A 15071-nucleotide genomic window follows, 5' to 3' on the forward strand; every position below is an offset into this window, starting at 1 on the left:
TACTGAACTCTACACTTAAATATGGTTAAGATGGTAAATTTTTTCTATGTATTTTTTAGCCACAGTAAAGTACAAAGGCAAAAACAACTTACTACAAAGCTACAAGAATCAAGAGAGTATTATACTGGCATCCAGTCATATGTCTAGGTCAATACAATAGAATTGAGAATTTGTACTAAACCCTTACATTTATGGTCAGTTGATTTTGAACAAGGATGCCAAGATTATTCAGTGGGAGAAGGAATAGCCTTTTCAACAAATGGTGTTGGGATAGCCACATGGAAAAGAATGAACTTGGATATGTTTTTCCTGTACAAAAATTACTGCAATATGGATCAAATATCTGAATGTAAGAGCTAACTGTAACATTTTTAGAAAGCATTGGAATAAATCTTTCTGACCTTGGATTAGGCAATAATTTGTTAATTTGACAATAGAAACACGAGCAGCAAAAGAAAAAATACATACACTGGATTTCACTGAGATCAAAACTTTCTGTGCTTCAAACAACACCATCAAGAAAAGATAACCCACAGAACAGGAGAAAACATTTTCAAAGTATATATCTGATAAGGAGTTTTGTATCCAGAATATATAAATAACTCCTACAACTCAACAAGAAAAGACAAATGACTCAATAAGAAAAGGGCAAAGAGTTTAAGAAGGCATTTCTTCAAAGGATATATACAAATGGCCAATATGTGCATGGAAAGGATGAACATCATTAGTCATTAGGGAATTGCAAATCAGAGCCACAAGATGGCAATTCATATCTACTAGAAATGTCTAAAATAAAAAAGATAAATGTTGGTAAGGATGTGGAAAAATTGGAACTTACACTTTTAGTGGTGATGTAAACTGGTGTGGTCTGTTTGGAAAAAATTCTGACAGTTTCTCAAATGATTAAACATAGAGTTACCGTACGACCTAGCATTCCTACTCCTGAGTTATATATATAGGAGAAATAAAAACATATGTCTACAAAAAACTTTACACAAATATTTATAGCAACATTATTCATAATAACCAAAATGTGGTAACAGTCCAGTCAGCCATCAACTTCTGAGTGGAAAATTTGTTATATTCATACAGTGGAATGTTATTTTGCAATAAAATACTGATACATGCTAGAATATGGATGTACCTTGAAAAAAATATGGTAGATGAAAGAAGCCAGTCAAAAAAGGCCATGATTCTATTTATGTGAAATATTCCTGCACAGGCAAATCCATACAAATAAAAAGATTAGTGGTTGCCAGGAGATGGGTGTTGGGAATGGGAGGAGAGATATAGGAGCTGACTGTTAATGGATATGGGGTATCTTTTTGGGTGATGACAACGTTCTGAATTTAGATAGTGGTGATGGCTGCAGAACTCTATCAATATATTAAGAATTATTGAATTGTAGGGGCACCTGGATGGCTCAGTCGGTTGAATGGTGGACTCTGATTTCAGCTCGGGTCATGATCTCAGTTGGGTTCCGCGCTCAGCGTAGAGTCTGCTTGTCCCCTCCCTCCCCCTCTGCCCCTCCCCCTGCTTGCCCTTGCTCTCTCTCAAATAAATAAATAAGAATCACTGAATTGTATAATTCAAAAGGGTGAATGTTACGTGGATTATATTTCAGTAAAGTTGGTATTTGTAAAAAGTTACAGTGAGCAGACACTCCATCATATGAAAAAGTCAACTCTTTATTTCACCTTTTTTTTCTAATATTCATAATTGTTTAATTTTCCATAGTTTTTTTTTTCATGTAACATGTTTTTATACTTGGGAGTCTTTTATTGATTATTTGATGAAACTTTCTTGTAACAAAATATCTCATGACTATAAAATACAACGAATGTTTAAATATAAATCATTCTGCAAGAAATTGTTGCTATGAACAATACAAAGTTGATTTTAAAAAGATAGTGTTACAAATATTTGAATTCACCAGATCACATATTAAAGAAAATTTTGGTTTTTAACTGATGGTTAAATCATGTCATCTTTTGATTTTTGAGAATTGGAAACTGCCTGACTTGGAAAAGAATTTATGTAGTCATTATTCATTCATTTTTCTCGGGTCCTCAGAACATAACCAGAAAGACCTTGTCAAGTCGTATCAAAATGACTATTGAATATTCTTGTTACTTTTTACCTTAAGGTACCTTTTGTTTTTTTTATTATTATGTTCAGTTAGCCAACATATGTACCTTTTTGGATCTGATACATTTGATAAGGATTGGGAAGGTTGAGATATTGTGTTTTTCAATATAATATTGTGAAATAGTATTTTTTATTAAAGTTTCTGTGCTTTAAATAAATTTTTCATCAGAACTTAGGGCTGCAGATTTAACTTACTTAAAATAATTGGCAAAGTCAGTTCTCGTTGTTAAAACATTCATCCAGTCATGTGAAGTCTGACTGCCCTCTTTGCTGATGGAAGAGGCAAGGTTTTTAACAACAGTTAGTTAGCACTTTTACTCTAACTAATTCGATAGGATCAGTTGGATGATTTGTTTCATGTTATAAGGTAGAAGAGCAGCTGTGAGAGGGGGAGTGGAAAGCAATTACTTTAAGACACATAGGTGTATATGTCCCCAGGCAGATCTGTATTTTTGAAGTTCAGGTTTTGTATACATACTCTAAAAACTATCTATGGCTTTGCATCCCTTTTAAAGTCTTAATATTTTTCCTCAACTTGAAGACTAACGTCCTACCCCACTCTTAGTCTTTTCTGAAAAATAGCCTCAGAGAGTATACATTTTATTTGTATGCATATTATTGTACAAGGATATTAATATGTTGGTACACTTCATATTCACTTGGACCACATTTGCCAGAGATCCCATGCGGTTGCGTGTATATTCCACACCCCGCTCCTGCACTCACGATGGATTTCTGTTGGTGTCAGATTGAGCCTCTGAATCCTCCCTGACTGGCAGCTCTTACTAGTTGACTGAGGCTGGCATAGAAGTTTTATTAGTTTTCTCAGTCTAACATATTTGTATCTTCTCTTTTTTTGTTACTTTATATTTTCTGTTTGCTTTTTTTTCATTTTGTTTATTAATGTGATTTTTTGGTTAAACTTATTCTTAAATCTTAAACTTCATCTTAAATGTGTTTGGAGACAATTTTCCATGGGTCTCTTGCATTTCTGTACATTTTGTGAACAGGAGCTTTGGTTGCTTTTGTTCTGTTCTATTTTTTCAAAATTGTTTCTGCAGTGAGCAGTTTGGAAAATATAGTGACTTTAGAGCAATGGATAGGTTTGCTTATAGCCTTGGATGAGAAGAGTTGGTTTCTTATTTAGAGCAAAAGCAATAGGCATGCTTACTGTCCATTACAAATATTCAGATTCCCAAATCTCGGGGCTCTTTTCCTGTATCACAACCCACTGTGTGTGCATGTCAGCTGGCCCTGTCAGGTTCTGTGAGAATTGGGACTCAGGAAACTGGAGCAAGAAAATGCTGATATTTTGGCTACTCCTGTTGTTGTAAAAAAAATTCCTGTGCCTCCGACTCAGGAATCTTACTTCATCTGCCAACATGTGAGATTGTGGTAGACTAGTTTGTTAGCTTGAAAGTGGGCTAAAATCTCAGATCCTTCACAGTTCTTGACAATATGTAGGAAATAAAAATAAACAAGCAAATAAATATCAGAGTTCAGCTCAGAAATGTCATTTTATCCATGTTTTCCATTAAAAACTACCTTATATATATATAAATGTAGCATAGATTTCTCAGATGTTTTCTTAGGTTAAAATAAAGGTTTGGCATAATTTTGCTATTTATATTTAATGACTGTTTTGAAAGCATAATAAGCCATCTGTTTCTTATAAGGTTGTATTATATGTATGTGTGGATATATGCACATATAGGGGCATGTGTATTCATGTTTTGAAAAGCCAAATCAGTCTTGCTTTGCTTAATCACAGTTTTAAGAATTCCATGTATGTATGTCATTATGATGTATTATTTGCCTCTATTCCAGAATATTGGAAAGAAGATGACCTGCCAAGAGTTCATTGCAAACCTTCAAGGGGTAAATGAGGGTGGTGATTTCTCCAAGGATCTACTGAAAGTAAGCATTGAAATACTGGTTTTTAAAATATGTTTATATTTTATCTTTTCTGTTTATTTTTTGATCTAAAATAAACAGGCCAAGGATTACTTAAGTATTTTGTTTTTTGCTTTTGGTTTTGTTGGTGATATTTCTGTTGGACCTCATCCTTGATGTGTCAGACTGCAAATACCCTTCAATGAATAAATGCTAAAAGTTCACATTGTAATCAGTAATACTGAGATAAGTAGATTTGGAATAATTGGTGATTCAAATAGTGAGCAGTTTTTGTTTTATTTGTGAGCATACTGACAGAACTTGAAAAAGATCACAAAGGTATATTCACTATAGAAACAGAAAAACATTTACATACTATAATGGAAGCTGTATTCAGTCCCTAGTTACAGAACTAGGACTTAAGTTGTCTCTGGAAATCTGAGTAATTGTAGAATGTTTAATTATTTATAGTTAGCTTTATTATTGGTAACAACCAGCATGTTTTTCTGTATCAGAATTGTTTTCAAGGAGACAATGAAATCAGCTTTAGAATTTATAACATTCTACAGCAGTATAAATGAGATATGCATTTGTTTAAATACAAAATAGTGATTGATAATGGATGTGAATATTTTAGAAGTTCAGGATAAGATATGTATGTTGACAGTGTGAGTTTTACAGATTCCTATTTGATTCTAGTCTTTTTAAAAACTTTGTACATATGTAGATTTCTTTGGCAATTCCTTTGAATTTGCTAAGGGTAACACATATGAATTGTGGTATGATCTGGAAATGTACCAGTTGAGAATAAGTCCTTTATTATGTTTTATGTATCTTTCAAACCATATAAAATATATACAGGAGAGTTCTAGATTTTGAAAGTCATATACTATGGAAAGTGAAAGAAGGCTTAAGAATATGGTATTATGAGATTCTCTTACTGACTTTAATTGCAGCTCATTAAAAAATTACATTATATAAAAAGCAGGAAGAAAAGCATCTTCAGGTTACTATAGAAAGAAGTGTTTTTTAGATTGTTTCTTTATAGGACAAATGCTGCCATTGCTGAAGCTACAGTTCTGAATGGGAAATAAAAGGTGTTGGATTTTGACATGATAAATATATTCTCTACATCCATTGAAGATGTACTGTAGACACATGTTAACAAATCTTTTTTCAGTTTAGTGGTATTAACGTGGAAAATAATGCAGTCTTTTTAAGGATTGGTGAAGCTTTTATCAAGTTATGTCAGAAGTAGAAATTGGCAGGAAAATTTTTCAAGTGAAGCTTTTATATTTTATTGGTAGGCTTATGGTAACATGCATGACTGTGGATGAAATATTGGGCAAATTTAGAGCATATTTGATGAGCTGTCTGAAACCAAATGTAGTTAACATACAGTCCAGTTGCTGCCGTTCACCTTGGGTAAACATATGTTCTTTGGTTTACTCTGCCAAGAATTTTCTGGATGATTTGTTACAGTTGTGCCATTGAGATCATGTTTATAAACCTCAGGGGGGAAATATTTATTATACTCTTTTATTTACTGTAGGAAGATGACAGTGAAATGACACTGAAAGTGACAGTGGGATTTAGCATGGAAATTGTCAAGTAAAATACTGATTTCCTTTAGTAGCCAAAACCCCAGCCACTCACCCACCTAAGATGGGAGTTTTCCATTTCAGTAAGAATCTGGATTTTACTGCAGATTTCATCAAGAAAAGGTTTTCTTCAAACCATTTTTGTTTCGTTTCTCTTCCATGTGGCTATTCTTTTTTCCTTCCCTGCCCTCCTGCTCTCCCCCCAACCGACTTTCCCTCCTTTACTTCCTCTGTTTCTATTTATCTATGTTTTTTCCTTTCTCTTGTGCTCTTTTTGTCTCTCTTTTTTTCCTCTTCTCTCTGTCTCAAACTCTCTCCCTCACTCTCTTTCTCAATGGCTATCTCTTGATTCTCTTCAGAGATAAATTACTAGGTGGAATGTTAATTTGAACTTTTGTGGAAAATGATTATACACATGTCACATAGAGAGATAACACAAAACATTTGGTATTATGTTACAGGTTCTGAGTAACCTAACCCCTTTCTGTCTTCTTCCACCCTCTCTCCAACTTGAAAATTATAGGCACCTACAACATTCAGTTTAATTTATTAGTTAAGATGCTTAGAGTTACATGGATTGAATTGAGCCTTTCATTGCTGCATATTGATCTTATTACTTTTAGATTTCTTTGGCTCAAAAATAGCATTTGGATCTATGTCTGTTCAGATTTCTTTGGACCAGCAGTAAGATTTCACCTTATGACTGTTGTTCAATGTGGTTGGGTAGTAGGGAATATTTATTGATGGCCCATTGTGCATTCACTGGGTATTGTGGACCTGGAGAACATGCTGGAACTAAATGGGCCCCTGTCCTCACAAACTGCTGAGAAAGATGGGTGGTTCTTTTTCCCTTAAAATAAATAGTTATTCCACATTAAAATTAAAATATAAACTGATTCTGCTTGTTCTCAACAGAAATGGTTATCAAAAAAGATAAACCGTAATGTATTTAAATGTATGAAAAATGAGAAATTTATTTCAAGCCTTTAATTCAGAGACTTCAGTTAATATTTTGCTTTAATTTTGCCTTGACTACATGAAAGGGATAGATGATACATTGAGCCCCTTTTTTATAATTACAGTTCCACTGCAGTGTCCCTTTTTTTTTTAAGATTTTATTTATTTATTTGACAGAGAAAGAGCACAAGCAGGGTGAGCGGCAGGCAGAGGGAGAAGGAGAAGCAGTCTCGCCACAGAACAGGGGGAGCCCAATGTGGGACTCGATCCCAGGACCTCAGGATCATGACCCGAGCCGAAGGCAGACGCCTAACCGACTTTGCCACCCAGGCGCCCTGCAGCGTCCCTTCTGACCTGATGACCTAACAGATAAATGAGTGCTTTGTGCGAATAAGAATGTTTCTCCCACAAGTTGCTTTGAGTATAAATTCTAGATGCCTACAGTAGAAGGTACAATCTAAGTAGAATTAGTTGGAGACCAAAGGACAACCAGTGATAGAATATTATTTAGGTTCTTTAAAGTTGAAGTCTGGCTGTGAAGATGTGGTGTTTGAGAGAGGCCTTTGAAGTATAGGTACCATTTTAGTAGTAGCCTTATTTTGTTTTTTAGTTAGATTATTATTTATTTCATTTCCTACCACCTTTCCCACCCATAAACATTAATGTTCTCTGTCATAAGTACCTTTCACTAAATCAGGACAGCAATTCATTTAACAAAATATACCAAACCTTCTGGCATGTTTCATGGCTGTATAGGGACTGCCCATCCCAACACTTGGTTATGGTTTGTGCTTAAGCATTCTGAAGGGACAATGTGGAAAAGAAAGGTAAGGGAGGTTCTGCTTTTGGTTCTCATAGACTTAATAAGATATTCCTAAGATTTTTTAGTAAGTAATAAAACTATTAAGTACATGAATAGAGAGGGATGAGAATGTAAAATGTGGGCCAAGTCTGGGTTGGAGGCTAAACTTTCTGAGACACTATAGTGTGGTGATTATGATTATGGACTTGGGAGCTGTGTTGATTGGGTTCTAATCCCAGTGCCCCTCTCTTAGTAGCTGAGAGATTGTAAGCAAATTCACTGAAATTTTGTCTCTTGATTTCTGGATCTGTGAAATGGGAGATCCTATTAGTACCCACCTCATCAGTTGTTTTAACAATTGAATGAGTTAACCTATAAAGTCTTTAGAGTCCTAGCATGTAATAAATGCTATATGTGTTAGCTATTGTAACTTTTTATTTTTAATATTTTATTCTTTACCTAGCTTGAAGTGGATTGGGAAGGGCCTCCATCCCTTCCTGCAGGGTTTGGGTCTAAGGTGTTTTATAAGTATGAGGGCTAAGTGGGATTAGCTTTTATTCACAAGATCTCTCTCGCCCATCCTTTTTTAGCATAACCATGCACATTTTCTTGCTCTTTCAAACAGACCATCTGTGACCTTGAGCTTAAGCATTTCCTCTTTTTGTGGTAAGATTTTTAACCCTCATCATTTATGGCTTCCTTTCTTCCCAAAGATTGTTGATTCCAAAGAATGGCTGTCAGAATTTTCCACAAGAAGCGTTTGTTCCATAAAGTCTGTGTTAACATTGTGGAGGCACTTGAAAATGAACCTTGGTTAGAACTTCCCTCTTGCCACGCTTTTATATCTTATATTTGGTTTGGATCTTTGAAACTGCAAGATTGGAGGTCCCGAGCCTTCTTACCTAGGACTATTTGGAGAAAATATGAGAGCCAGGTGGACATCTAGCAACCTTTCTTTTTGTCCCTGGAATTTTAAATCACTTCAAATAATTCACATCTCCATTAATATCCCAGGATTATTTTGGGATCTTCAAAGAGGAGAAGAACTAATTTGCTTCCTCAAATGTTCTTCAGGATTCCAGGACCAGTTTAAGTTTGGTCTTAAATTATTCTATAAGTTTTATTTCTTCTGAGTTTCCTATGAATCTCTATTCTTGATTTTAACAGAAAAGCCACATTTTTATCTTTAGTCCATTCTGTGTTCTATTTCTAACCTGGGTGGTTGATAATCCTTCATTTCTCATTACATATAGGGGGAAACACAGGAACTTTGGGTGATGGACACCTGTTATTTAAATATTTAGAGGGGAAGCAGCCATTTCAAAATATATTTACATAAAAGCAGGAAAGAAGCAATGGGAAATAAGGCAAAAGGAGCCAATGAAAAGTGTCATAGAAACGTATGGGGTAGAAGGTTAGTTATTGCTTGCATAATAATTTCATTTTGGGGAGATCCAGACTGAAGATTTTGACAATGAAACATGAAACCCTGCTTGTTTTCTATCTCAGCGTTCTTATTGTCACCTACCATTTGATACTCAAATAACATTCTTAATATTTTTATCCTTGTCATAGTTAGGTCTCTAAGTTTCTTTTTTTCTTGAGCAGCAATTGAATTCAATAGGTGCCAATGGGAATTAGAAAAAAAATCTCTTAAGAATTTTTGTATCATCTTAATGATGGAGAGGGTAGAAATGACAAAACACCCAAGTCTTTCAAAATGATCCTAATAACTAAAAAACAAAACTGAATGCAATTTGCAGAATGTTTTGAAATCTATCTCCTTTTAAATCTGCCTAAATACACAAATAGCTTTAATAATAGCTCTAGTTACAAGGCAGTGTCACTGGAAATTATTAAAAAGCAAGGTAAATAAATCTTGCTTGGGCAAGTCAGTAACATGCCATCCTTTCAGGCTATTGCTTATGATTAGATGTTTGACTTTAGAATATTCTTCTGAAATTTATTGCATCTATCTCCTTTACTTGGGAATTTATTAACCTTGAAATTAACTTGCAGTCTCTTGAGGGAAGACCAAAAGTTTTCACTCTCTCAGGTGTTAGTGGTGAAGAGAGAGGTAGTTAATGATGAAGAGAGAGAGAGAGAGAGTGTGTGTGTGTGTGTGTGTGTGTGTGTGTGTGTGTGTGTGTGTGTGTAGATTGCAGCTGGGGGTTATGGCAGTTAAATTGACAAAATGCAAATCAGTATGCCTGGCTTAGTGGAATTTCATATGCATCATTTCATTAATGGAATGGTAAATGACATAGTGAGTTCAGTTGTTACATACTGTATTGGTCAGAATCCCAATAAAAATTCTTATTCAGATGTGCTTCTTTTCCCTTAGCTTTCACAAAAGACAGAATTTAGGTGAGGTTCTTTTATAAGAAGTGTCTAAGAACATAGGCTATCTATATCCAATCCTTAGCATACATATTTGGCTGAAAGCATTATGTTTTATTCTAAATGCATTTTTCTTGTTTGGCATTATTAGGGAAAAATAAGTTGTGAAAATGATGGAGAAATTAGCTGGAAGAGTAGCATTTAAACAGATGACTCTAAAGGTCAGCAAAGAAAGATATAATACAGTTTATTTCTTTTCAAGTTTTTAAATTCCAATTAACATACAGTGTAACATTAGTTGCAGGTACATGCAATACCCAGTGCTCACCACAAGTGCCCTCTTTAATACCCATCGCCCATTTTACCTGTCTACCTGCCCACTCCCCCACCCCCTCCACCCCCCAGTAATGCTCAGTTTGTTTGTTCTCTAAAGTTAAGAGTCTCTTTTCTGGTTTGCCTCTCTTTTTCCTCCCCCCATGTTCATGTTTTGTTTCTTAAATTCCACATATGAGTGAAGTTATGTGGAATTTGTCTTTCTCTGACTGACTTATTTAGCTTAGCCTAATAAGCTCTAGATCTGTCCACGTTGTTGCAAATGGTAAGATTTAATTTTTTGATGACTGAATAATATTCCATTGTGTGTGTATATACACACACACACCACATCTTTATCCATTCATCTGTCGATGCACATTTGGGCTCTTTCCATATTTTGGCAACTGTGGACATTGCTGCTATAAACATTGGGGTGCATGTGCCCTTTCGTATCACTGTGTGTGTATCCTTTGGATAAATACCTAGTAGTGCAATTGCTGGGTCATAGGGTAGCTCTATTTTTCACTTTCTGAGGAACCTCCATACTGTTTTGAGGAGTGGCTGTACCAGTTTGCATTCCCACCAACAGTGTAAGAGGGTTCCCCTTTCTCCGCATCCTCGCCAACATCTGTTGTTTCCTGAGTTGTTAATTTTAGCCATTCTGACAGGTGTGAGGTGATGTCTCATTGCAGTTTTGATTTGTATTTCCCTAATGATGACTGATGTTGAGCATCTTTTCATGTGTCTATTAACCATCTTTAAGTCTTCTTCGAAAAAGTGTCTCTTCATGTCTTCTGCCCATTTTTTAACTGGATTATTTGGTTTTGGAGTGTTGAGTTTGATAAATCTATATAGATTTTGAATACTAACCCTTTATCAGATATGTCATTTGCAAATATCTTCTCCCATTCCATAGACTGCCTTTTTGTTTTTTTGATTGTTTTTTCACTGTGCAGAAGCTTTTTATTTTGATGAAGTCCTGTCGCAATAGTTTATTTTTGCTTTTGTTTTCCTTGCCACAGGAGACATATCTAGTAAGAAGTTGCTATGGCTAATCCCAAAGAGGTTATTTCCTGTGTTCTCCTCTCGGATTTTGATGGTTTCCTATCTCACATTTAGGTCTTTCATTCATTTTGAATTTATTTTTGTGTATGGTGTAGGAAGGTGGTCCAATTTCATTCTTTTGCATGTCGCTGTCCAGTTTTCCCAACACCATTTGTTGAAGAAACTGTCTTTTTTCCATTGGATATTCTTTTGTGCTTTGTTGAATATTAGATGCCCATATAGTTGTGCGTTCATTTATGGGTTTTCTATTCTGTTCCATTGATCTGTGTGTCTATTTTTGTGCCAGTACTATACTATCTTGATCACTACAGCTTTGTAATATAACTTGAAATCCGGATTTGTGATGCCTCTCACTTTACTTTTCTTTTTTGAGATTCTTGTGGCTCTTTGGGGTGAAAAATACATTTTAAATAAAGATTAATGTGTTTTATTGGACAAGGAAGAAACATGATTATGAAATATAAAATATTGTGAAAGTTCATAACCATTAGGCTTTTCAGTCAAATGATAGTTGTATTTAAGGGTAAATAAACAAAAATCAATCAGCAGTTAGAAATAAGCAATTTTTTTTTGTGATCTCAGTCTCTGAAAAGGACCTGTTTCACAGTGTGACATGAAGAGCTGTAAGGATTCTTCTTAAAAAGAGAGAGCAAAGAGTGAAATAAGTCAATCAGAGAAAGACATGTATCATATGACCTCACTGATATGAGGAATTCTTAATCTCAGGAAACAAACTGAGTGTTGCTGGAGTGGTGGGGGGTGGGAGGGATGGGGTGGCTGGGTGATAGACATTGGGGAGGGTATGTGCTATGGTGAGCGCTGTGAATTGTGCAAGACTGTTGAATCACAGATCTGTACTTCTGAAACAAATAATGCAACATATGTTAAGAAAAAAGAAAAAGAAGATAGCAGGAGGGGAAGAATGAAGTTGAACCATGAGAGACGATGGACTCTGAAAAACAAACAGGGTTCTAGAGGGGAGGAGGGTGGGGGGATGGGTTAGCCTGGTGATGGGTATTAAAGAGGGCACGTTCTGCATGGAGCACGGGGTGTTATGCACAAACAATGAATCATGGAACACTGCATCAAAAACTAATGATGTAATGTATGGTGATTAACATAACAATAAAAAATTAAAAAAAAAAAAAAGAGCAAAGCCAGCCCACTTCACTTCTAGAGTTCTATCTAATTTGACCCTTTCAGCCAGGGAGAAGGTTGAAAATTTAACACTGAAAATTGCCCTCCTTTTCTTTATCCCAAAAGACTATCCTTAAGCAACATCCCACACTCCCCCTGCGCACACCATTTTTGCTCTCTACTCTTTCATCTTTACTTCCAGTGTTATCACTGAGGACAAGTATAACTAGAGAAACATGAATAAGGTCAGGTTTTATTAATGTCAGTACTGTGGTTGTGATAGTATACTGTAGTTTTGCAAATGTTACCTGTGGAGGAAACTGGGTAAAAGGTGTAAGAAATCTATTATTTCTTACAACTACATGCAGATCTGTAATTATGTCAATAAAACTTTCAATGAAGAAAAGGCCCACTTAAAAAAAAGGGGGTGGGGGCAAATGCGCCTGTTCTCTCCATTCAGCCAGAGATTTAGGCATTGTATAAAAATTAGCTTAATGAAATTTTACTCCTTGTGGGTCTTTCTTTTAAATTACCAAATATCATGATCAACAGTTTAGGTATAACTGTATAGCAGCATTAAGAACAATGATATATTAAGAAAAAGGCAGTGGGAATTATTTTCAAGAGTTAAAAGTTGGAAAGTCACATAAATCTATTTTTATGATTACTCCGGATACTGTAGAGATTTGTTTGGGAAGATGTGGGAGTAGAAATGGAAAAGAAATGGTCTGTCCACAAGAGAAGGAATAGTGGCGTGGATATGGGTATTGACAGTATTGAGAAAAATATATTAACTATTGAATTATTTTGAGTTTTTTATTAGAGTTTCTGTTGCTAAATTATTATCCCAAATTGCCCATCTGCCCCCTCCTGTATTACCTGCATTCTAATCTGCGTGGAATCTAAGAGCAATAAAAGGTAGAACAACCATAATTTTTTTTCTGAGTTAATGTTTGGTCTGTTAGGCTGAATGTAATGGTAGGCTTTGTGGCCATGTGAAGTGAATATTGTCAGATCTGGAAAGGAAGCCCAATATTTTACCTTGGCCAGACAATTAACTTCTTTCAGTTTCCTCGTGTATAACACAGATAATACTTTCCTCCAAGAGTGATTATGAGGATTAAATAAGATGATGTGTGTTCAGTGGCTGCATTGTGTCATCTAAAATGCGTTCAAGTGTTCATAAATATTAGCTTCTTTGTTTTTTCTACTCCCAATTTTTTGTGAATGGGCTGTGGGGGTCACTGGGGCTCTGAGCCTGTCTGAATGCTGCCAGGGACTGGTGATGGACTCTTAGCATGATCATTTCACCTCTTTGTACCTTAGTTTCTTCATTTGTAAAATAAGATATTTGGGCTGTGCCCATAATGTGTTCGGGCTCCTATAGCCCACAGTGTCTATCACCACCACTTGCCACCTGGAACAGAACTTCTTACTCTGTTTTTCTGCTGTGCTCATATTTTTTGAGCTAAATATTCAATGGCAGAGCTGTTGGAAAAATCCTATAGATGATATTTAAGGTACCTTTCAATCTAAGTATTGGAAGCATTCCTAATTTCTCTTTGTAAACTGAAATCGTATCAAGTTTTATTTTTCCTATTGTATTTATTGATTTAGACAAACAAGTGTGTACCTCATAGTGAAAGTTCAGATTTAAATCCAGGAAGATTACCTTTGTCGTAGCAGCGTTCTCAAAGGCTTAGTCCTAAAGAATTACATGAGAGAAAGAAGCAGGCTGCAGTCAGAAAAAAGTCTGAACTTTTTATAAATGAAAAGCTTGAAGTGAATTCTCAAAAATACTTGATCTGAGTTATATTCGGAGTATGTAGTTGAAAATAGGAACTTATGGGTGGTATTTAAGTGTAGCTAAAAAAAGAGCATCAACTGTTGCCTAGAGTAGGTGAGTTCTCTCAGAGAGAAGGTCATGGAAACCTGGTAGCAACAGTATCTATGGAGGAAAAGGGCTCAGATGCTTATCCTGATACAAAAGCAGGATAGCTTTTAAAGAGAAAAGCTGTGTTATCAAGCTCTTTAAGAGAAAAGCTCTAAAGGTTCTTGTTTAAAATATGGAATATTGCTTTTTTCAGTAAAATGAATCAAGCTGAGTTGTGATGAACAGTTCATGGTGTGTTTCTGCTTCTGCTTTCCCCATGGAGATCTAGAAGCATGCTTTGCTTCCAGTCATGTGCTCGTCATGGACTGAGTAATGATGCTGCCTTTCGTATGGTTCAGACCTTGAATGAAACATGGTGACGGTAATGAGGATAATACTTTGAAGTAGCTGAATATCCACAAAACATCTTCCCATGCTTTTAAAAAAAAATTATCAAAAACAAGTCTGGTAGAACATTTTGGCAGAACAGATGCTGCTTAAAGAGTACAAACAGATTCTTAACCAAAAAAAAAAAAAAAAAAGGAAAGAAGTTTGGGTAGGGGAGGTAGTAATCAGTAGGGGCACTTTAATGGAATATTAACGATTCCCAGAGAGATTCTATTTTTAATATGATCATGAAGGAGTGCTACAGAATTTCATATTCAGATGTATCTATGGAAGTTAGATTGTATGTTTAGAGATGTTTTAAAGCATTATCCATCAAGGTTGCTGCTCCTTTCACTCAAGTATAAACATGTGATATGAATGTCATGGGTCACATGTGAATTTAAACCATTCTCCTTTTGCTTATGATATACCACACGGGGATGGGTTCCTTAGGAGTGATGTGCTTTTTTCTTTAAGAGGGCTGCAATCCAATGTAAATGAACTATCAGCAAATATGTATTCTAAACACAGTGTTTACCTATCCATTAAGGAT

The 15071-nt window shown here is 35.4% G+C and overlaps 1 protein-coding gene across 1 annotated transcript in view; it reads left to right on the forward strand.

The window, feature by feature from the left end:
• The window catches only part of PSD3 (pleckstrin and Sec7 domain containing 3), a 492408-nt gene that overhangs the window by 195754 nt on the left and 281583 nt on the right, over positions 1-15071 (forward strand). Inside the window, exon 9 of the mRNA XM_028124024.2 lies at positions 3976-4065. Within this exon, the coding sequence (XP_027979825.1) occupies positions 3976-4065 (90 nt within the window). The remainder of the gene's footprint in view (positions 1-3975; positions 4066-15071) is intronic.

Source organism: Eumetopias jubatus, unplaced genomic scaffold (assembly GCF_037043125.1).
Source record: "Eumetopias jubatus isolate StellerSeaLion01/CBP00866 unplaced genomic scaffold, mEumJub1_p1.0 scaffold_2, whole genome shotgun sequence".
Classification (NCBI taxonomy): domain Eukaryota; kingdom Metazoa; phylum Chordata; class Mammalia; order Carnivora; family Otariidae; genus Eumetopias; species Eumetopias jubatus.